The sequence below is a fragment of the Anarrhichthys ocellatus genome, unplaced genomic scaffold (genome assembly GCF_004355925.1).
Source record: "Anarrhichthys ocellatus isolate YVR2014 unplaced genomic scaffold, GSC_Weel_1.0 scaffold5, whole genome shotgun sequence".
NCBI lineage: Eukaryota > Metazoa > Chordata > Actinopteri > Perciformes > Anarhichadidae > Anarrhichthys > Anarrhichthys ocellatus.
Window position 1 is genome coordinate 5,316,200 of NW_022280035.1, and position 22,404 is coordinate 5,338,603.

The window sequence follows — 22,404 nt, forward strand, 5'->3', positions numbered from 1 at the left end:
TATGTTTCATGGTGCTGGTGGTCTTTACTTCAAACCTTGTTTTTATTGTGTTCATCTGTAGACTTCAGGTGAAGAGTGGAGGTTCAGAAAAGGTTCCCGGCTCTGTCCACAGGAGTTCGGCCTGGCTCAGACTGGCATGGCAAATATGTAGAGAATGTGACTGGCTGTTGCAAACTAATTCAAATGCTCACAGTATCTTAAGTATATACAGAAGTGCGAAAAAAAGCCGCCTTACCAAGTTCATTATTGTGACCTTCACCAAAGTTCGAGGCTTATCACTGAACCAGAAGAGGGACGCTAAGTTGAGCCCCGTTGTTCTGACTTTACTTAACTCACAGAGGCTTGTAGTTCAGAAAGAAGCCCGCTTCAAACCCTGGCAACTGGCTGCTTCATTTAAAGATGGGGAGCCATTGTTCCCATAGCAGCTGTTGGTGTGTGTGTGATCGGCTCTGTATTGCCTCCAGACAATGGCTTGTTGACAGCTGTCCTGATGCACCTCCCCGTCACACACACACTTCTGCCACTCTTTTCACGGGCCTTCTACTGACTGAATATGAAGTGTCAGTTTTATTGTGTGTTTGTCTGCGGGGAGATGGGTGACTGAGGGTGATTGTTCAGATCCGTCTGTGCCGGCAGCCAATAAACTTGTGAGATGGAGAAGGCTTTTAGCGGGTGATTGGCTGCAGTCTTTAAGAAAGGGGAGGGTTCATGGGTGGACGTGTCTTTGTGCCGTTTGGCTGTGTTACAGTACTAAAAGTGTCTGAAGAAGACACTTGCTTGTGTTTTAAGGTAAATGTTTTATTGACTGTTCATTTGAGTTCCTTATTGATCTGTCCTGACTGATGTGTCTCTCTTTTCCACAGGAAGTCCAAATGTCAGGGAAGTAGAGCTCCTCTGAGATGCTTAGGTTACATCTCAATTTCTGCACAACCGGGAGATTTATTTCAGGGTGGCCAAAGAAAAAGCTGTGAACAGAGAGCGCACAAGGACAGGTACGACTACTGGTTTTACAAAATGCCTTTGGAGACTCTCCAACACCCAGTGAGACAACCGGCAAGGACCGCTGAAGCTGCTACACCCCCACGCTTGCGGCTGAAGGGGCCAGTGGGGCCGGACTTCTACCGGCAGTTCAAGACGGTGGCAGGCGGACCAAAGCAGAGTGCGGTGGAGAGGCTGGAAGCAGACAAGGCTAAATATGTCAAGAGTCAGGTGGCTCTTTCTAAACAGCAGCCGGTCAGGCCTCCTGAGGTGCGTACGCCTCTGCTGAACCCCGGCACCGCTCTGCGGCCCACCAGGAAGACCCCCACCCAGACGAAAAAAAAGCAGGAAGAAGTCCAGCTCGACTTGGAGCATCTGAGTAACCTGATCAATGGTGTAAATGATGGTGCCACCGCTAACTCAGAGGACAGTAAAGCTCTGGACGGTGCTGACATGTCGCACAGCTCCCCTTGCCCCGCACCTGCAGGGGCACAACGGAAAAAGGAAAGGCCGTGTCCACCCCCTCGTCCGGACTGGTCCAGTCCAGCTAAGGTGAGATTAAAAGCCTCTGGACCTCCCAAGGAGGAGAGTCCCGGCTCTTCTGGGTTTCCAGCTGCCAGGACCGTACGAAGAGTGGACGTCATGCCTCAGGCCAGCCCCGTGAGGACGCCCCGCAGACCACCTCAGTTCATCCGGCAGCCCCTTCAGCTCATACCTTTACCCTCAAAGTTTCCGCTCCGCCCGGCTACTTCACACCTGCGTCTCTTCCACACCCGGACAATACTACATCCTTCCCCTCTGAAACCTGTTGTTGCTCAGTCTAAACCTGACCTTCCTCCCTCCTCTCCAGCTGGAACCCTCGTCCCTGCTCCACCTACCCCTAGCCTCCCTGTTTTCCCTCCTCCCTCCCCAGCGATTACCCGTTTGTCCTCCTCCAGCTCCAGGAAGCGTCCCTCTCTGATCCGGTCTAAGTCGGACATGAGTGACCGGTGCTCCCGAGCCGGGACAGACCTGGAGCGCTTCTTCAACCTGTGTGGGTTGGACCCTGCAGACCTCCAGTTGACTGGATCTAGCTCTGACATCGTCTCCATGGCCCGCTTCCGCAGCGTGAGCGCTCCAGGGTCCGAATGTGCGGGCTCTGGTGAGGAAGAGGAGGAGGAGGAGGAGGAGGATGAGGATGCTTGCAACGCTGCAGAGCGTGTTCCCTACGGTGTTTCTGTCATTGAGCGCAATGCAAGAGTAATCAAATGGCTGTATGGAATCCGTCAGGTCAAAGACAATGCAAGTAAGAGCACAAATTTATAAGATGGTGGAAAATGTCTAAGATTTAAAAGAAGGAAAAAAAAAAATGTCAAAATTGCATAACACAAGGAGTGATGAGATGTCATGATTAAACTGATGTGATGGAAACAATTTGTCTGCCAATCAATTCATTTCCCTTTTATTCCCATGTTTTTGTTTTCTATTTTACAAAATTAGAAATGTTATGACATTTCTGTTATTGAAAAACAGAAGAGAAATTGAAAAACAGTTTTTTTTTTTTTTGTGGGTCTCATATAATGGGGAAGTCAGAGTGTCATCTCTGGTCACGATCAGGTAAATGAACAGCATTTAAACACTAAATGATGGAAGCATCTTCTTTGGTGCTCTGTGACTTACTTTCAGAGAACCACAGAGTTTTAACCCAACAGTGACACATTTCTCCTGAGAGGGATCAGAGCACAAACTCTCTTATAACTCCATAAAAACAAAGAGTCTAGGTCCATATTACAAGTCAGTATAAACGTATGGGATGTGTGAAATTGCTTTTGCTTTCTCTTTTGTTAATCATGAAATTTTCAGGGAGAGGAGAACAGGATCAACAGGCTTCATGGAGAGTTTCACTGCTGTTCCACAAGAGGTCAGAGCAGTCCTTACTGAGAGTGATAGTCCAATTAAAACCGTGGCCTTTATGCCTCAATCTCAGAAGTAGGAACTGCTACTTAGAAAATAGTAAAACTTCAATTTTTAAAATGAGTTTTGTTCAATTTTGCCCCTTGTCAAATTCTTAGAAAGAGATCCAAATGTTGCCTTCAGGAACATCAAGGAGAGCAGAGTTTGTCTGATTCCAGTTTGCTGCATCTTACCTGTAGAACCAGTAGGAGGTATTTTGATTTTATCTTTAAAGGATATACATACATGGCATTTAAAACCTGCAGCCAAACTCCATTAAAAAAGTCTAACAAATAGGTAAAATTATGATCATTATTCCTCACTAATAAATCATGTTTTGTCAAGGAACAGACGCATAATAATCTTTGTTGTTGAGCCAGTTCATTCATTCTTATTGTCCGATACGAGCAGGTGGGCTGGATGACAGCGCCACACTTTCAAAGACGAAGGAGTTGCTCAACCAGATTTCAGTGTGAAACAAGTGGGACTTGAATACAGATGTGTGTGGGAGGAGAGAGCTACTGTAACTGTCGGTCTGCATGTGGAATTATTCGTATTCACTTCAAAGGATGAGTTGTCTTGATACTTTTGCGAATAAAGTACAGGCCTTAAAGAGTCGGTTATTAAAACGGACCACAGATAGAAACTCATGCAGCGAAGGTCAGCAGAGGGTAAGTTTCCCAAATTAAATATCTTTAAATATCTTACCAAGTATCCTCTCGTTTTTTCCCTACTTTTGCATTCATATTCAAAATAGGCAAATAGACTTTGTAGGTGTCTTTTGTAACACTTCAGCTAACATTATTATTTCATGTATTGCTCTCTCGGATGTGACCTACAGATGATGGTGTTTTTAAATTCAACCATCTCAGCAATATGTTTTCTGGATTGATGCATTGTTAGAAGCAAAAGCCTGATTGGAGATTAAACCAAACAAAAAGCTAAATGTTTCCATTGATGCTATTTGAAAAACAAAAGGCCTGCTCCAGGAGGATTTCTCCTCTCAAAACTCTTCAGACAATAAAAGTTGAAAACCATTGACATTATTTACATGGGGTCATATAGACTTAAATCCACATCCCCTATTGTGATATTCTTCCGTATTCCATACTTCATACTACAGAATATTCTTGTTTGGTTTGAAACACTGCGAACCAACCTGGTGTGTTGTCTCTTTTCACGTAACTTCATGCTGATTATAGAGGCAAACGTTTTGTATGTCTGCAGCTTTTCGCAGTGTAACTGAACCGACACAAGAGAATAAACAGATTTCTCTTCAGAGGGAAAAAGATTGAGACTATTGTGAGCAGAAGAAATCTCAGTTCAAATCTGAATTTTAAACGTTTTGCAACCCACGCTCTCGTTGTGTGACAAGAGTGTGAACAGAACTGTGTATTCACAAAACGGCTAAATGTTTGAACTGATTTTTTATTCTTTTTAAATAGACAACAGAAACATTTCCCTCCACCTTCCTGTCTGTTCTTCACTCTGGTCTTCACAGGGGTCGGGGGGGATTCCTCTGGCCAGGAAGGTGTGTTATGCTGTGGGTGAGGTCCCTAATCAGATTACTACAGCTGCTTTAGATATTTCCCTGCAGATTTTTCTCCTGGATGTTGTGCAGGTACGAGTTAAAATTATCTGTATTCCTTACGATATATGTGCTTATCTTAATTTCAAAATAAAATACCTCAGTATTTCTACAGATGGAGGCTTCTTATGTCTCCATGATTCAATTCGTGAGTCGGGCCTGGGATGCTGTGACCGAACCTCTGGTTGGATATCTGGTGAGCTGCAGTAACTGGACACCCATCGGAAAACTCACACCATGGTTGGTTGGCGAAGCCGCATGTTTAACACACTTCATATTGAATTAGGCTACGATTCATCTGCAGGCGCTGTACTCAACAGAGCCAACAATGTTCATCCCACAGGCTGATCCTCTCAACTCCGTTTGGCATCCTGTTCTATCTGCTGCTGTGGTTTGTGCCACATGGTTCAATGTCTCAGGGTCTCAGCGTGCTGTGGTTGCTCATAGCGGTCTGCCTGTTCGAGACCCTCATGAGTGTAAGTCAGTGTGTTACAGGCACTTATCGCTCAGTAACACTTGCACCACACTTGTATATTTTCATTTTATTCTATATTTATACGTCATTAAATCTCAGAGGGAATTTTTCTACCTTTGACTCCAGCTGCAGTTTTTAGTTGCTTTTCAAATGAAGATTTTACAATAAAAAAAGACCTATAATAGCCTTATAACGTACAATAAAAATGACAAAAAGATGTCTAGTAGGGGCCTCTTGTCACAGGTTACAGATGAGTTGTTAGCAGTTCCACCAAAGAATGATTTTCCCTCTTAGCTTCTCAGATGGTTTTCAATAGTCCTATATTGTAAAAAAGTGAGATTCTCATATTGTTTCTTTTTTAGGTCTAAGTGCTATATAAATACTATGAAAGTATCAAAACGCTAAATCCATGGAGAACTGTTGAACCACTTATTTCCCCGCTGCTTGTACACATTTCTTAATCATCTATCCACCATCTTGTGCTTCGGGAAACTTCCTCCCTCTTCATCTTCCTCCTGTCACCATGGTGACAGAATGTCCTACCAGTCTCATGACACTGTTGCCGCTTTGCTCCAAGCTGTGTCACCATGGCTACTGAGTTTCACACGCCTCATGTGCTGTCAGTTGGTATCATGTTGTCTTCTGATGTCCATGAACAGTGCTACAACGTTCCCTACCTCTCGCTCAACATGTTCCTAGGGGGAGATCACAGAGACAGGGACTCTGCCACGGCCTACAGTAAGAGTACCAATACTCACGATCATCTCAGATGCTTATTCCCAGGTCGAACAACATGTAGACCAGGATTGTAGACCTCAGATTCATCACAATACTGTACAAATTCAAGATACTTGTATTTTCCTTTTATGCAGCTTTATGATTGTACTCCACCACATTTCAGAAGCATTTCTGTAGCTTGAACTACCCAACAGCATATAAAGTAGTTAAAAGCACATCCACAGCAGTCAAATGCAACATACACATCAATGCAGCAGTAATAGTAATCTAAAAACATAATATAAAAAACAGTGACAGGAATAATTTACTGCAGAATGAGTACTTCTACTTTAGCAGTAATTTCTGCTGATGCTTTTACTTGAGTAAGGTCTGGAATACAGGACTTGTAGTGGAGTATTTTCCCTGTAGCCACCTTGACTTAAGTAAAGGATCTGAATATTTTACTGCTTCCACGACTGCACTTCTTGTCCCCTTCTCTGACCTTCTTTGGCAGGAATGTGTGTGAAGATGGTGGCCAGGCTGTTGGCTTCTGTAATGCAGGGTCAAGTTATAGCGGTGTACAACAAAGAAAAGCAAGAGAGCTGTGAACATCTGGGCCAGGCTCATGAAACAATACCCCAGAGCACATCTTCCCCACAAACTGCATCACTTCAGGAAACGGTAGATGAAATGTGAAAATAAAAGTGGTCACTCTGAGATAACACTCATATTTCTGTAGCAGCCCAGCAGCATTGCATTGACATTGTACTCTCGTAGTCCCAGGAGTATCTTGTTACCCTGTAATCAGCACAACATAGGCCTTGTTGTGTATTCTCTGTGTGCGCGTGTTCCCTTTCTTTCATGTAAGTCTAGAGTTAATGTTTCATGAGAAAATACAAACACTCTCGTATTTGTACATTGAATATAAAGCTGGAGCCAGTGACAATTAAGTTAGCGTATCCTAGCATAAAACTACGCTAACTAGCTCGCCTGGCTCTGCCCGTTGGTAAGAAATCCGCCATTTGCACCATTAACCACCACTCAATAATTAAGTACTAGTAGGTTGATTTTATCACCTAAAAAAGTCCGGCTAGCTACTTTCCACCAGTTTTTATGCTAATAAGCTGGAGCCAGTGAAAATTTGTGTGAACTAGCATAAAAGCAAGGTAGCTAGCCGGACTATGCCTGTTGGCAATAAAATCCACATTAGAGCAATATTAACCTCACTAATTAAGACATTATATTTTTCTTATTTATTTTTTTTTACAAAAAGGAGTTTGCTGATTCAGGCTAGCAGAGTCAGGCTAGCTGCTTTCCCATTTCTTTGCTAATAAGCTAACCGTCTCGAGCACGTGCTTCATATTTAACGTTAATGAACGGATGAGTGGCAGGAATCTTATCATCTAGGTCAGCTAAATCTCGGCAAAAGGGAACACTGTGCATATTTAAGGTTTATCATCTTTAAACTGATAATAATAATAATGCGATAAAACAATTCTTAAAAGTGGAATAACTGGTCCTTGTCATGATCCTAAGGCAAAGTAATAACGGAATAACACACATTTTAAGCAGTAAGTTTATGTGTGTTTGTATGCCTCAAGGGGGGTTGTTTATTTGCAGCATAATATTGTGCTTTATTTATATTTAATTGTTTCATTTGTGCATTTTTCTCCCCAGCAAAAGACTTTCCTGACCTCAGCTCTGATCATCGGTGGCTTGTTTTTCCTCAGCAGCCTGGTTCTCTTCCTGGGGGTGACGGAGCAGCGGGGTGAGTCATTCAATGTTTAATGCTCAAATACTGAATATATACATTTATATATATTTATATATAGATAGTAATTGATCAATTTAGATATATAGATACATAGGAACAAGGAAGAAATGTCCATAGAAGCAATGGCTAAAGGAGACGAAGACAAATCCAGGAACTGGAGGAGAAACTAAGACTGGTCATAAAACGATGTAACAAATACAAGAGGAGATAATTCTGTTTCACAAAACAACAGCAATCAGCAAATTCTCAAAATTCTGAGAGTCCTGGGAGTCAAGCCACAAGAGTGGAAAGCAATCACCGCACAGAAGGCCAAGAAGCGGAGAAGGGTTACTTTGTGACTTATTGCACAACCTTCATGTGAAGTTTGTAGCTGAGCATAGGGTTGTTTCTTATGCAGACACAGACCAAATGAGCAGGACAGAGAGGCATGCCAGTGTAGGACTCGTGAAAATCTGACACACTGTACAAACATGGTCTCGCAGATTCAAAAACAGTGTGGACAACATGGCCGACAACACTGTTTGCAACTTCAAAACAAGTTACATAGAATTTTTAATATAAATTTTTTGAAACATGAATTGAAATTAGATGAAAAATACTGTCTTATGTCAAGAATGTCATTGTTGTTATATTGCATCACTGGTACATGTGTTTTCAGTGATGTGATATTATAGATGTATTTCATTTCTAGCAATCTTTTGTGTGTTGATTGGTGATGCAATGATACGTTGGGGGGGGGGGGGGGGGTTTTTTTTATCATTCCATTACTCTGCTAAATGTTCAGGTTGTTATGAAAAAAACGATTTTTAATGTTGTTTACATTCTAGGTAACACCAATGACAAAGAAACCATACATGAATTTTCGAATGAAATATATATAAAAAATACATTAAGCTCAACGTTTTGTGGATTCATTAAGTTTAGAAGTTAGTTAATACGTTTTTGGTTTGCGAGGAGGAATACATTTCAGCAGATCTGTACTATTCCACCCTTTCTGTAGAATGACCCACATACACATTACAATACAAAGCAAATGAACATTGTATCCCCTATACTCGCCTTTCCTTGACATATCGTGGGTTTTTTTTGCAGCCCCTCTCTGCTGTGATGACAAAGTACGACCATCCTATTTGACCTCGCTGAAGATGCTGATATGTCACATTCCTTACCAACGACTGGTGCTTGGCTTTGTGTTCATTACACTTGCTTTTCAGGTGCAGTTTGAGCTCATGGTGGCTGTGTTGCATACCTCGGCTCTGATGAAAATAAGCTAATAAGATGAGATGTATTTTTAAAAGGCATGCATGTATTTAATGGTTTGAAGAAGAGGAATGGTTAAACCATAATTATCTTTTTTTTTTTGTATTTCATGTCCCTTATCTCTTTTATCTCAGATGTCCCTGGGTAATTTTGCACTTTTCTGCAGCCATGCAGCTGGGCAGGGAGCCCAGTTCCAGCACCTCCTGCTGGTTCTGCTGGTAAAATAATAATAACTAACTGGAATCACACACTCTGCTCACCAAGATGTTTATATATAAGCACTAACTGAACTATTTCAAAAGCCTGACGATTTACAAGACGAGAGTCATTTTAAGTTTCAAATGAAAAGGTCTCAATATTTTTGCAGGCGTCTGCCTCAGTAGCAGTTCCTCTGTGGCAAACAGTTCTTCTGAGAATAGGAAAGAAGCCCACACTTTACATCGGACTATCAGTAAGGAATCACACATATCCCTGTATAATAATCTGTATGATGAGAGTCATTTTCCACACCTTCAATCTCTTCCGTTCTGTAAAGCCTGTTCATGTCTCTCTCAGCTCTTCATCCCAGCAGTTATTATAGTTGCCTCTGTTCCCAGTAACCTGCCAGTCTTCATGATTATGTGCATTCTGATGGGATTCAGTGTGGCAACCATGTTCTTGCTACCCTGGTGAGTCAGCGCCCAGCGAGGACACACAGTTCTAAAACCTTTCCAAGACTTTCTGTCAGATCTAATCAGTATCAAAACTGAATGTTGTGCACATGAATCATTCACAACGCCTCTACCTGACCCTGGCTGCTTATGAATATTCTAGCAATGATCAGTTTTTGTTGACTGGTCAGTTCTCCTCCCCTAAAATTGACATGGTGGTTTTGATATGACATCTGTCAGCTTGTTCTGTATCAGGTCTATGCTCCCAGATGTGGTGGACGACTTTGCTGTGAGACACCCCTCCTGCAAAGACCTGGAGCCCATGTTTTTCACTTGTTATGCCTTCTGCAGTAAGCTGGCGGAGGGCCTGTCTGTTGGCATCTCAACCATGACATTACAGTGAGTCAATCTTCCGGCCACTCACTTTATGTGTTATGTACGCCTGTTGGACCATCACATTTGGTTTTCTCCTTGTCTGCAGGTTTGTGGGCTACAGAGCCGGTGCCTGTAAACATGGGGACGGAGTGGTGACGGCTCTGATTGTGCTGTTCTCACCGGTTCCCATCGCACTTTTGCTGATAGGGATGGTCTTTTTTCACTCCTACCCGATCAATGAGAGGCGATGTTTGCAGCATCAGGAACAACTGACCACAATTCAGTAAGTGGCTTTTTGGGTGAATTGTCCTCTCAAAAGAGGAAGCCACAAATGACTCCTGACATGTCATCTTTAAAGTGGCTATAATAGATATTTTTATAATAACAACGTATTAAATGACAATGAGAAAGGGCTCACTCATAGTGATGAACCTACAGAGTATTATCACCCGAATCTACAGCTCCCCTCTTTATGAAGCTTAAAGTGAGTTTCAGCTTATTATTTAGCTTTCCCACCCACAGCTTCACTGTTCACTCTCAGTGCTCTCGTCGTTTTCAGCCGCAGCAGGCAGCTGTTTTCACTGAAAAAGCTCTGAAAACTCACTGCACACTACCTGCTCAGAACCAAACTTGAGGCACAGTTAGAGACTTCCTCGAGCATTTAGCAACAGCTGTAAAGACCAAATCAGAGATTAAGAAAAACAAATATCTGACTTACATTCATCAGGGGGACAGAAACACGTCTAAATGAATGATAATGTTGCTCCATAATTGCTGGATGTGTAAATAAGCAACTGTTTGCTAATAACTTCACCATATCAACGTAGAAAGTGATGATACGTCATGCTGTGTTCACAACTTGTTTTTGCTGCTCCCAACAGGCCAAAGAAATATTTCATAGCAGTTAGTTTAAGTTCACAGTCAGGGGTCTGGCTTTCAAATAGCCGGCCTGTTATATCAAGCTGGGAAGTTACTTTCCAGAGATTGGAATCTTTGGTTTGTTTGCATATGTTAGCATTGCTACTGCATTTTAAGTCAATATAGATTAAAAAGTAATTTTGGGGGATATGCTTGTTCATTTTCTAGCCGAGAGTTAGATGAGAAGATTGATGCTAACTGGCGCTAACTGAATGTTCAGTCAGGGGCCTGTTAGCTTAGCTTAGCATAAAGACCGGAAACAGGTTGAAACAGCTATTGCAAAAATATGTCTTCAGCAACTCAAAGCGGTTAAATGTGTTTTTATTAAATAGCTACAGAATAAGTTAGTTATCAACTATACTTATTAACTGTTGGGTCTTTTGTGATTTGGTAGTATATGCAAAGACTGTTATCACTCTTTCCTGATTAATAGTATAGATCTCATTGAAATTCACATTTCTCTGAAAAACTTCTGAAAAAAAGCTAATACCAATTTATAGTAATATACATACATACATGTTTTGATTCTATGGTTGTTATCGTCATTATTTATTTTCTTTTTATTCTTCATCTAGCCCAGAAGTTACGTCACCGTCATCGGACCCGAGAGAAAACGCAGAGCAGCCGTCAATTCTGCATCCCCATGCTAGTGCGACATCAACTTCACATGATAACATAAAGACCAACATGTTGTACAAGTCAAATTCCTCACCCGGTTGTTACAATCGGGATAGAATATGCTCAGTTAAGCCGTGCGTCCATTCAGATGTATCAAAGAGCCCCTCTAGAGAATACAGAAGGCCTAAATCGGTTGTCCAGCCAAATGTAAATCCTCAGTGTCATAAGCAGAGACTCAACTCACTCCAGCACTCAGGAGAAGATAAATTGGGGAGAAATGTTCCTGAGAGTGATCCTGTGCCTTCCTCTTGCAGGTCAAATGTGAGATCCAAAAAGACATGGGTATAGTCAGACACCATAGCTTCATATTCAGCGTACAAACATGACAGTGGTATCAATCTTCTCCTCAATGCTCGCCAAGAAAGCAAATAGTTTCCCAAAATATCAAACTATTCCTTTAAGTTGTCACTTTCCCATAATGTGTTACCAGAAAAATATAAACCTATACACACATTGCAACACAATCAAATACACCAATCCTGTAATACTACTTTATTATTTATAGTTTTGTGTTATGTATTTGGCACTGTGTAAGAGAGGTGCAAAGGTTTTATAAAGGTGGCATTTATGGCAGCACGACTCTCCTTTTATTCCCATATATTTTGTGAAATCTGCTGGATTGAAAGGAATATTTCTTTATGCCAGAAATCGCAACATGTTTTACCAATCCATAATTCTAGGTGCATGTAGTGTGAGGTTCATATTAACCTCATCTGAATGGACATTTGCTTTTTCTGGATCACGCAATCTGAAAATGAACAGCTCCGTAATAGTATCATAACAACTTGTCCTGGATTGTATGGAGGGCTGCATTTTTAATACTGATTTGTAAAGAAACACTCAAGTGAATGTGGTGAAAAAAATACTGATTGGGCTTTTAAATTAAAATTGTTATTGTGTTCTTGCTGTCATCAAAAGTCCCGTAAATAATTTCCTTGAATATTATGTCTTGACAGCGTTCCTCTATCAATTGTTCTGCTTAATTTCATTTTATTGTTTGTTTCTACAGTGCTGTCTAAAAAGTTTTTTATTTTTGAAAAGGAGGCATTTGCTGTCCTTAAGATTAAAATTGACTTTTTTGGAAATTATAGTAGCTTATAAATTGTAAGTAAACTACTCTTGTTGTCAATGTTTGCAACACATGCTTGTTATAAATATTTGTTAACACTATGCTTGGAAATCATTCACACAGTTGTCAGTTATTCAAATCTCTGAACTTCTGGTGACATGTATACAATGGAGGGGAAGGTTGGTGTGGCCCTGTCTGTCTATTCTGAGATGTATATGTCACATAGACACTAGCATAACACATATTATAATACAATAAAAAGTTATTTTGTGGGAGTAAATCGATCGGGTGGACAGGGATTGTTGCTGGTGAGTTTATGCTTTTATTGCCGTACCCGTTGCCCGTTAGGGTTTAGTTGCCAATTACGATATATTTCATTATAAAAAGAATGCCTCCTTGATGAATTGTTGCCCACCCGCACGTCAACAGGACGCCCCCTGTCTCCTGCTTCCGCTCGTACTGTAGGGTGGTCAAGAGGAAGGATACCCGAAGAGCCAAGATGGGAGTAGACATTGAGACCATAACTCCGGGCGATGGTGGGGATAATGTGCCTCATTTAACGACTTAAATACGGTCACGGTGTGTACGGTCCATTGTTAAAAACTCTCTTTTATTTTCCCATATTTTCAGGACGGACATTTCCGAAGAAGGGGCAGCGTGTCGTGGTGCACTATGTCGGTGAGTATGGAGGCTGGACTACTACTGAATGGAGCTTAACAATCTGGACGCTTACATTAATGTTTTTTGGGTGTTTTTTTTAAGCTAACGTGCAGCTACATGCAGCCCGCAAATGCGAGCTTTAAGCGGTGTGAAAGCCTGTTGTTTGCGTGATTTGTTTCAGTTAACGCTAGCTAACTGGTTGCATATTGCTGCTTGTGCTGGCTAGCATCGCAGCTAACGTTCAATGCCATGTTTAGCGTAACAAATTGCTTGTTGTGTCTGTTCGGTTAACGCTAGCTAAGGTGGTGCCACAGCCGGACATTTGCTCGCCGACTTGTGTCATTTATTGAACAATTCAAACGTTTGGACTGTTGGTATCAGTGGCATTAAGAAGGACGGAGCTCTTGTCGAGCTAACGGTACCGTAGCTGCTGTCAGCCCACTTAACGTAAGCTAACCGCCGGCCGGCCGGCCCCATGATGCTAGTCGGCTAACGGTAGCTCATAGCTCTGTAACTGTTATGAGGCTAAAGACTTATCAACAACCCCAACTGATGCATCGATACATATATGTATGGTTTTTATCAGGCACACTGGCAGACGGGAAAGTGTTTGATTCTTCGCGGTCCCGGGGGAAGCCGTTCAAATTCAAGATTGGACACCAGGAGGTTATTCGTGGTTGGGAAGAAGGAGTAGCGCAGGTGAGGAGCTTGTTTTAAACTCTCTTAACGTGAATCGTGGATATTTAGCGTTATATACTCTGTATCATATGTGTGGTACTTAAGTTAATGGCGGCAGCAGTAGTATACTTGCACAAAGTCTCTACATTATACTGTGAATGTATGCACAATCCTTGGAAAATATTGTTGCACAATCCTTGGAAAATATTGTTGCACAATCTTGCACAAAGCTGTTGAGCTCTTAATTTTTAAACGGATCTGTTGTTCATATTTTTATCGTCATTGTTTAAATTATATTTATGCTTCTTGACTGTTTGCAGTACTTGCTTTTATCTTGTATTATCTACTCGCCTATTCACTGTAGGCCTGTGTAAAAGCCTACTATGCAATAAACAACTATATTGCTGTTTTACACTTTTTTCCTCATGTTTTTTTTTTTTATTTCCAATTCATGGGATGTCCAATTTTAAGAATGGATTTTGTGTTTTTTGCAGTTGAACTCTAATAAGTACCTCTTCCATCTCCTCCACAGATGAGTGTAGGTCAGCGTGCAAAGCTGATTTGCTCACCAGACTTTGCCTACGGCAGCAAAGGGCACCCAGGGATCATCCCACCAAACGCCACTCTCACCTTCGACGTGGAGCTCATCAGTCTGGAAGCCTGAAACTTGTGCACTCACTTTGTTAAATTCCACTCAAATTTTCAGGGTGAGAATCTGTTTTATTTATTATTATTTTTAATCATTTGAACAATCGCACTGATTGTGTTCATATTCTGGGTGGATGGGGGTAATTATGTAGCTTTTAAAGTATCAAGTGTGCGTGATGAATGCCTTTTTTTTTCAGCACCACGCTTACATTTATTGTATACACATGTACATTGACTATACATTTAGCCGTTGTAAGTTAGATCAATGTTTACAGATTGAATAGTATGCATCGTCTTCATATCCTGTAATCCTCTCCTCCCTGACCACAGCACTAACGCCCCTTTTTTCCGTTTCACTGCAGGTCGACTCCTATCTTGGGAAGATGGAGGAAAAATGATAACTGATGATTCCTGCTCTTGAACCCTGCATAGGACCTATGTCTATATCTTCACTAGTTCACTCTCCTTTCATTTAGATACAATTTGTGTTTCGTCACTTGCTTTAAAACTTTATCCTCTGTGCTATTCTTTAGGTTCCGTACTGTAATAAGTCATAGGCCATCTCATCCCATGTTTTATTTTGTCATATTCTGCTATGTATTTTTTTTTGGTGATGTTTTGTTTTTTATTTCTCCTAAAACATTTTTACAAATTGTGTCTGCCATCAGGACCAGGTTTTAGATAAGTGTCATAAGTATTGAATCAATCTCATTCCTGTGGCTCTGTGGCCTTTACACTAAAATCGTATTGATTGCGGGTAATTAATTGTCTTGGATAAGAATAAATAGTTTGACACAATGCTATTTCTATGAATTACCTTTTGTGATACTTGTTATTGGGTTAAATTTAAAGTGTGGAATACATTGTAACCAGGGATTCATGAATCAAGCACATTACAGCCATGAGCAGCCTACAGGTCTCTGCAGAGGGAGGAGCGTCTTTGTCTGCAGCATCAATTCTTAATTTATAAGAGTGAAATGACTATTGCTGAAACACTCAACTGGACGTCTTTGGGCTTGTGGACTGCAAAACATCTGGGGAAACATTTTATTTTGCCAAAACAATCTTTGGTAAAAGGTTTCTAAACTTGCATGGTAAGTTCCACAGTTGTACATCTTGGGGTTTGTGATTCTTTGTTTGAAGGAGTTGTGTAAGCTGTGGATGTTGTAAAAGATCTGTTCCGTACTCTAAAAACATTAAAAGAGTAATTTTAACAAACGCTGCTATTTTCCTTCCCTTTTGGATGATTGTATCTCACTGTTAAGATCTACTCATCATAGTATTACCTTTTTAAAATGGGTTATATCATTTATGAATTCATATTTAATGGTATTGCAAAACACTACACGCTATAATGAAAGAAAACCGAGAGAAGCATATTTTATTTTCCAAGAAGAGGAAATACCCAGGGTATTTTGCAATATTCTGTGCAATAGTACAATTCACTATTTAATTTGCATGTACATTACAAGCTGATGGGAGGTCTAGTTTCACATGGAGAAGGATAAGTGAAATATCGAGCAAGTTTTAATATGAAGGAAATGTAGTTCCTCTGGAGCCGAAGTCAAACAAATTGAAAATAAGTAAAAAGTTCAAACATTGCAATCTGCGTCCCTCCAAACAGATATATTACACTTTATTTTCCATTGAAGTTTAAATTTGTAGCTATTCCTCCGTCTTAAAGCTGAATTATTGATTGAACAATCAACAAAACCTTATTGGACAGATCCCTGAAAGCTAAAACATCGCTCTTTCTGCAGAATAAGGCTGAAATCAGTAACCATACACACTGCACATCGTAGTTTATAGTTACAATTGAGCCATTTCAGTCGACACACAAAAGGGCCACTTGTAAGATGAGTATACAATGATACACACAGTACATCATTATTATAAACTGCTAAACAGTGCTGTGGGAGCAACCTACACCGACGCAAAGTGTTAATCTTTGCTTGCAGCTGTGCAAAGATCATGTAAAATTAGAAAATATATCACTGTATCAAAAACAGTTCTCTCTTCTCAAAGTCAGTAAACAAAAATGCTCATCCAAGTCCTTCATTCATTTAGCTGTGTGGATCACGATCTACTGTATGTGCTGCCTATTCCCTAAAGCTTTTATAGAAATATGTGATTGTAGATACACAACCAGATTAAAGTCCGTCCTGCTGAAAAGCTATGAACACAGTGCTTTGTTTGCTGTTTTCTCCTACTTTGTATATTTAGTTTGTAAACTGCAGATTTTTGTTATTTTTAATTTCAGGTTCACTATTTTAGCAAAGAAAAAATATTAATTAGTTAATGTTGAGGATGAACGTCCCATCAGGATCAAATAAATAGTTTTAAACTCCCTTGTGTTGTTTATTGGCAAACATATCAGTGATTTGTCTGTTCTGCACCTCGGAACCAGATTAGATGCACACGCTTTCCAAAAGGGAAACGTCCCGGCAGCTTTCAACCACATTCAATATTTTCGTGGGTGGAAATGACTTTGCTGCCTTCACTCACTGTGCTCTGTAAATCTATTAACTGCTCCTGTCAGGTAAACACTGACTGTCATGTATTTCATGACTGCGACTCTCCCATTTAACAATGTTTAAAAATGTGATGATGAAAATAGAGGAGCATTCAACAGACTATTTTTCTTCTGCTCATTTTCATAAGATAAAGTGCATATCTTTGCCCAGAAGGTATCATCTAAATCCAGATACAGGCTTTTTAATTCAAGCAAGGGAACCCAACCAAACTGGGTTACATGCAGATTCCAATAAAGAGAACACCACTTAAACCTCAGGCAGTAGCAGTAAGTATATTTGAGTAATGAAATAATGTACGACTAATCATTTGTTCTCTAAGGCAAGGCATGACCACGAAATCACGAGGACGGTATGTAAAACCTAGAAATCTTATAAGAGGAGATATCCAACAAACGGCAATGAGCAAATCGTAATGAAATCAGCATTGCAGAGGTTGGGAGTTGTCTTCCTAATGTCTCAGATTGCTGTTGTCCCATTCATGCTGGTCGGCCTGCGTCCCCTGCCTGCACCCCTGCGGCGAAGTGAGTGGAGGGCCACAGCACAGCAACCTCTCAGCAGGGAGCCAATATGATACACCGGCAGGACTTCCCGCGACGCCCCTCGACACAGCCACGCCATGGTCGGGACCACTGGCATCGCCAAAGCCAACAGATCCACGAGGAAGTAGGGGCTCCAGTGGCACAGCTGAGGGGAATACCCGTCTTCATTCGCACCTTCGGTTCCGTCCCCATCGTCCTCCTCTATCTCCACCACTGTAGCGTCCCGCCTCTCTGGGAGAGGAGCTGAAGGGGGGGGCTGGCAGGTGTGGGGCTCTACTGGCATCTTTGTTACCTGCTCTGGTTTGTCGGCTGGTAGCGGCTCTACGCTGTATGAATGCTCAGGAGGGAGCCCGGCAGGTAAAGACGATGGAAACAGATGTGGTTCTGAGGGGGTGACGTCTGCTGTGGCTAAAGAAATGATACTCAGCTCTTCGACGCCGCTTTCCTCACACAGCCAGGTCATGGTTGGGCTGCAGGCCTGGGAGCGCACCTCTGGTTTCTTCTCCACTGCAGGAGAGGGAGTAGGGATAGGATCACTGGCACGGGCAGCAGCAGTTTCCGCTGCAACCGGGGCCTCCTCCTGAGGTAAATGCAGGAACAAGTGGTGATGAGGGAGGTAGGTGTGGCCACTGCACTTGCAGCTGCTGCTGCCACTGAGGGCGTGGCAGGAGTGTGACATTGGCAACACCGCCCCCCCGCTGCACAGCCTTTCGTAGGTGGAAGCGCGTGGCACAGCCGGGGGGCCTCGCATGTGGCCCTGCGGAGGCAGCTGCTCCGACAGGAGGGCCGCCTCCAGGAGCAGGTGGGTTTGTCCTGCTGGGCGAGATGCTCTGCTTGACTCGGGAGCGTTCGGGCTGTGCTCCAGATGCAGGGCCTCGCTGCTCAGTCGGGTGCGGGTGGCGCTGCGACTTAAAGTGCTTGCTGGGGAACAGCCACAGGAGCGAGACTTGCCCCCTTGCCGAGCTGCCTGCAGCCCCGAGTAAGGCTTGTAGTCATGGGGGTTTTGTTCGCGGACGCTCAGGTTGGACTTCACTGTATCCACCACCTCCTGAAGGTGTTGGATCTCCTTGCGGGCCTCTTTCAGCACCAACTGGGCCTCCACGCGGTGGCATTCCTCCTCTATCCAGTCCTCCTGCATCCTGTACAGTTGGGACCTCAACCCATCTATTTCACAGTCTCTGATAAAGAATAAGGGACAAGTGAACAGCAGAGTTATTTCTCTTTTAAAGAAACAAACCAAGGTGGTTAGCGAACAGGAACCCTAAAAGGTTTTTGAAGGAGAAAAAGAACTGACCTGTGTTGTAGTCTTTCCACATTGTCCCTCAGCCTGGCTCGCAGATGTCGTATACACACCTCCTTCTGCTGCAGAGGGGTAAGGTACTGCTCCGGGGTCGGGGGCCTGATCCCATGGTTGTCATTGCAAGCTGTGTGCTTTGCATGTCGCCTGAATCAACACAGCATAAAAAAAAAGAGGAAATAAACGTAAAATTCTTTGCCTAATCAAGTGTGAGAACAGTAAATTGTGAGTCCGGTTGACAACAAACAAGTGGTAGCGAATTATGAAAAGCTAGGAACATATTCACCCTCGTGCAAATCAAACTGCTGTTGAATATGACCCTAGAGGCATATTATCATATCAAGACATAGTACAAGGAGAATTGTAAGATTGATAACATACCTGGGTGTGCTGGGATATGTCCGAGCCATGGGGCTGCCCTCTGCTGCCCTAACCCGACCGGGGTAGGTGTGAATACTGGATGTATCAGTGTGGGAATATCGCCCGCAGCCGCCACCAGTGCCAACGGAGCGCCTTGGAGGGAGAGACCACATGATATTCTTTTACAATACAGTGGGAAGTAAAAAAACAACATCACTCAGCATCACTCTGAAACCGAAGGTGCAAACAGTACCTGCGCTGACCTGAGGAGGGCTTTCGACTCGGAGTGAGCGACATTGACATGCGAGGGACCTCCAACCGCTCCACTGCTGCCTCTAGAGAGGGATGCTAGGAGCCCTCACAGCTGGACCGTAACAAAAACACATCAGAGGCAAAACCTGCAAATCAGCTAACAGTAATCTAAATCACAAATATTCCTTGTAGCATACTGTGTTGTGGCCATTATGTGCTTCTTCACTGCAAGTCAATGACAATAATGTAACCCTAACCCTAATTAAAATAGTGTACGCCAGCAGCAAATAAAGCCTCCTTTCTGTGCTGACACAAAGGGGAACAGTGAGTTCACTGTCAGCTGCCTCTCTCCGAGCTGTGTCCTGCAGAGCTGCACATAAACGTGATGAACCGTCACATTAACTGATGTCAAAGGGCAACAAAGTACATCTGACATTTGGTGACAACACTACAGGAGTTTAAAGGGTCCCTACATAAAAAAAAAATCACCCTATCACATAAAAGCAGTGCCGTAGCAAGCATTTCAGAAAATCTAAAATATTTAGATTTACTTACTTGGATCTTTCATGTTAAATGTATTCTGTAAACTGTTTAATTATATTATCTGTAATTTATTCCCTGATACGTGAAGGTATCTGTCTTGTACAGCTGGGTATCGAAAGACTTAAGTATTGAATGCGCTGGCTGGAGTTTTAGACTTATTTACTTGTTATTTGATCAGATTTTTCCTATTCCAATTTTATCTATCTTTAGACCGTTTGATTTTGGTGAATCTTATTCTGTTAAACTCTGCTGCAATTAGCAGTTTGACATTTATTGTTAAATGAATAAAAGGGTCAAAACAGCTTTATATATTTCCAAAGTTTGGTATCCCGGCACTAATATCTATAAACAAACCTAGTCCTATTTGTTTAGATTTGGTGCTGTAAAAACTGTAGCTGTAGATTGACACAGAGGACATGACCTCATTGGTAGCTCCGCCCCCTGTTTATATATAAAAGTAAAAATAATCAGATAGCTTTGGGTGGTAGCTCACCACCCCAATTGTGGAAAAGTACATTTCTATCGAAAAGAAAAAATGAAAGATGAGGACAACATATTCTCTTCCTTCTTGAAAAGTGCCTGACTTCAACCTGCTGATCTTTAGGCCTGAAATAACCTGCTTATGGATAAATCTCTATAGTGGCTGCACACACAGCATATACTGATGAAAAGTCAAAACGAAACACACGCATATTTATTAATTTTTGTCCTATATTTAAATTCTAGGACGACGAGACAGGACATCTCACCTCCCTCCCTTCTGTCTGCGCAACAAGTGGCCAGTACGTTATTGGTGAGAAATACGCAATCATCTTACGTAAGTGTGAGTATCGGTGTTATGTGGAGGCGAGCAGCACACATGCAGCAGGATGGAACTACTTAAAGCAGCATTCAGACGTGGAGATGAGATAGTCAGCTGATGGTTCCACAATGCTTCGGGATAAATAGGGATGTGTCCTTGAATAATAATTGTGGCATTAAATTGCAGGATTTTTTTTTCCTCCCCACATCTGTCGCCTATACTGTAAAGCAGTGTTAGATAAGCAGGCAGGTCTGGTGTGATTACTTTTTTTTTTTCATTATAAGCTGAAAAAGTCAGCTGACTACAAAGGAGTCTCTAAACAGGACATCGAACAACCCAGCAGGTACTTTCCATAAAAGAAAACGCAGCTTCTGATAGAAACAGTTCAGACATTAAGTCCCAGCTGTGTGTGTCCTGAATACGGTCATTTAACGGGGACGTATATACCCCGAATCTCAAAGGTTCTGGATAGCTGTGCACGCGCACAAAACACCGACACAGCTGATTTTTTTCCAACAGACCTTCATCAGACAATACCATTTCGCCAGGTGGAAGTTGCGCATCGCAGAGAAGCCTCGGTTCCCGCCACACTTGATGGTCGATGATGAAGAGTCCCCGGTGGCAACAGGAAGAAAAGATGCTGCTGATGCTGACGCGAGTCCATCCTGCAGCCATGAAGCCCGGAGACGAAATGAGGCGACTGCGTCTGCTGCATCGGTGCTTCTTAAAGTGACAGCAGGGGGATAACGTACGCTTCATTGGGCACGACTCCACCGCACGTTAGTGCGTGCTGGCCGATGGGAAGATATACTGTCCGACAGGTGAATCGTAATTTAGAAAGCCCATTCATTTATAAACGCTGACTGGAGAATAGGGCTGGACTGGTACACGTACCACACCTCAGATGATGGATGACTGTGCAGAGGAGCATTCACGGACTAATGCAAGCCACAGTTGAAGCGAACTTTGTTCCTTAAAGAAAAATACATTAAAACAACATCCATTCATTCATGCGTTTATTTTAATACAATCCACAATGACATAAGTCACAACATTTACAATTTCAGAACAAAAAAAAAACATTTTAAAATACTTAAAGGTTTAAATTCTCGACTATTTACATAATGAACTACAAGAACGAGTTACTGAATTCCAGTTGTGTAGTTATTCCTATGCCTTCTAAGCATATGGTCTGTTAGTGGTCATGTGTGATGCAATAGTATGTTACTGTCCCCAAATGTGTGAAGTCAGGCCTACAATGAGCACAGACTAAAGTGATGACTTACACATTCTGACCAGTTGTAGGCTGATAAATAAATATAACTCCTTTGAGTCCATGTATAATTTAAGTCACCTTATGTGATGTTAAAACTACAGCGCAGGGCTGTACAGAAGTACTGTACTGAGTTTTCTGGATTCAAACTGCAGGAAACAAATATAATGAATATAACATCTTGACCTCAATAATGACAATATATGAATTTAGTTTCATATCCCAAACTTCAGTAACATCAAATGTATCCGGCTGAAGCTATAAAAATGCAAACACATCTAGTAAACATTCAGTCTAGTGCTTTGCATCGATACAGGGAACAGATTTAAATATATGTAAATATAATCTGTACTTTAACGTAAACATTTGCTTACAATGAAATTTTCCTGACATCTCAGATAAGA

General features: G+C 42.0%; 4 protein-coding genes across 6 annotated transcripts in view; 3 read left to right on the forward strand and 1 right to left on the reverse strand.

The window, feature by feature from the left end:
* Window positions 1–2,795, forward strand: part of fam110a (family with sequence similarity 110 member A) — an 8,346-nt gene extending 5,551 nt beyond the window's left edge. Inside the window, exon 2 of the mRNA XM_031845681.1 lies at window positions 864–2,795. Within this exon, the coding sequence (XP_031701541.1) occupies window positions 1,015–2,283 (1,269 nt within the window). The 5' untranslated portion in view covers window positions 864–1,014 and the 3' untranslated portion in view covers window positions 2,284–2,795. The remainder of the gene's footprint in view (window positions 1–863) is intronic.
* Window positions 2,796–2,848: 53 nt separating this feature from the next.
* mfsd2al2 (major facilitator superfamily domain containing 2a-like 2) lies at window positions 2,849–11,633 on the forward strand. The gene is made up of 15 exons (XM_031845790.1): window positions 2,849–2,878; window positions 4,412–4,531; window positions 4,614–4,738; window positions 4,842–4,974; window positions 5,633–5,711; window positions 6,205–6,371; window positions 7,368–7,458; window positions 8,557–8,678; window positions 8,859–8,942; window positions 9,092–9,175; window positions 9,280–9,392; window positions 9,630–9,773; window positions 9,856–10,032; window positions 11,243–11,359; window positions 11,600–11,633. Exons 1-15 carry the CDS (start codon window positions 2,849–2,851, stop codon window positions 11,631–11,633), a joined length of 1,620 nt encoding a protein of 539 aa, XP_031701650.1.
* Window positions 11,634–12,838: 1,205 nt separating this feature from the next.
* fkbp1aa (FKBP prolyl isomerase 1Aa) lies at window positions 12,839–15,618 on the forward strand. Its single transcript, XM_031845655.1, has 5 exons — window positions 12,839–12,950; window positions 13,045–13,092; window positions 13,661–13,773; window positions 14,285–14,459; window positions 14,763–15,618. Exons 1-4 carry the CDS (start codon window positions 12,914–12,916, stop codon window positions 14,414–14,416), a joined length of 330 nt encoding a protein of 109 aa, XP_031701515.1. The 5' UTR covers window positions 12,839–12,913; the 3' UTR covers window positions 14,417–14,459; window positions 14,763–15,618.
* Window positions 15,619–15,767: 149 nt separating this feature from the next.
* snpha (syntaphilin a) lies at window positions 15,768–21,463 on the reverse strand. Of its 3 annotated transcripts, none has more exons than XM_031845653.1 (5): window positions 21,265–21,462; window positions 19,384–19,494; window positions 19,152–19,283; window positions 18,768–18,917; window positions 15,768–18,651 (listed from the first exon to the last, which is right to left on the reverse strand). In XM_031845653.1, the coding sequence occupies exons 2-5, from the start codon at window positions 19,431–19,433 to the stop codon at window positions 17,391–17,393; spliced, it is 1,593 nt and encodes a 530-aa protein (XP_031701513.1). In that variant the 5' UTR covers window positions 19,434–19,494; window positions 21,265–21,462; the 3' UTR covers window positions 15,768–17,390. The 3 variants fall into 3 exon arrangements, with proteins under 3 accessions (XP_031701513.1, XP_031701512.1, XP_031701514.1); XM_031845652.1 differs by having other exon boundaries at window positions 21,249–21,462; XM_031845654.1 differs by having other exon boundaries at window positions 19,394–21,463.
* Window positions 21,464–22,404: the final 941 nt, after the last annotated feature.

Coding starts and splice junctions, on each gene's coding strand:
- snpha (XM_031845653.1), bottom strand. CDS start 19,433: ATGTCAATGTCGCTCACTCCGAGTCGAAAGCCCTCCTCAGGTCAGCGC. Junction 19,284..19,383: donor CCCTCCTCAGGTCAGCGCAG/GTACTGTTTGCA, acceptor TCTCCCTCCAAG/GCGCTCCGTTGGCACTGGTG. Junction 18,652..18,767: donor GTGGAAAGACTACAACACAG/GTCAGTTCTTTT, acceptor ATTCTTTATCAG/AGACTGTGAAATAGATGGGT.
- mfsd2al2 (XM_031845790.1), top strand. CDS start 2,849: ATGGAGAGTTTCACTGCTGTTCCACAAGAG. Junction 4,975..5,632: donor TGTTCGAGACCCTCATGAGT/GTAAGTCAGTGT, acceptor GTCCATGAACAG/TGCTACAACGTTCCCTACCT. Junction 5,712..6,204: donor GGACTCTGCCACGGCCTACA/GTAAGAGTACCA, acceptor CTTCTTTGGCAG/GAATGTGTGTGAAGATGGTG.
- fkbp1aa (XM_031845655.1), top strand. CDS start 12,914: ATGGGAGTAGACATTGAGACCATAACTCCGGGCGATG. Junction 12,951..13,044: donor GACCATAACTCCGGGCGATG/GTGGGGATAATG, acceptor CCATATTTTCAG/GACGGACATTTCCGAAGAAG. Junction 13,093..13,660: donor TGTCGTGGTGCACTATGTCG/GTGAGTATGGAG, acceptor GGTTTTTATCAG/GCACACTGGCAGACGGGAAA.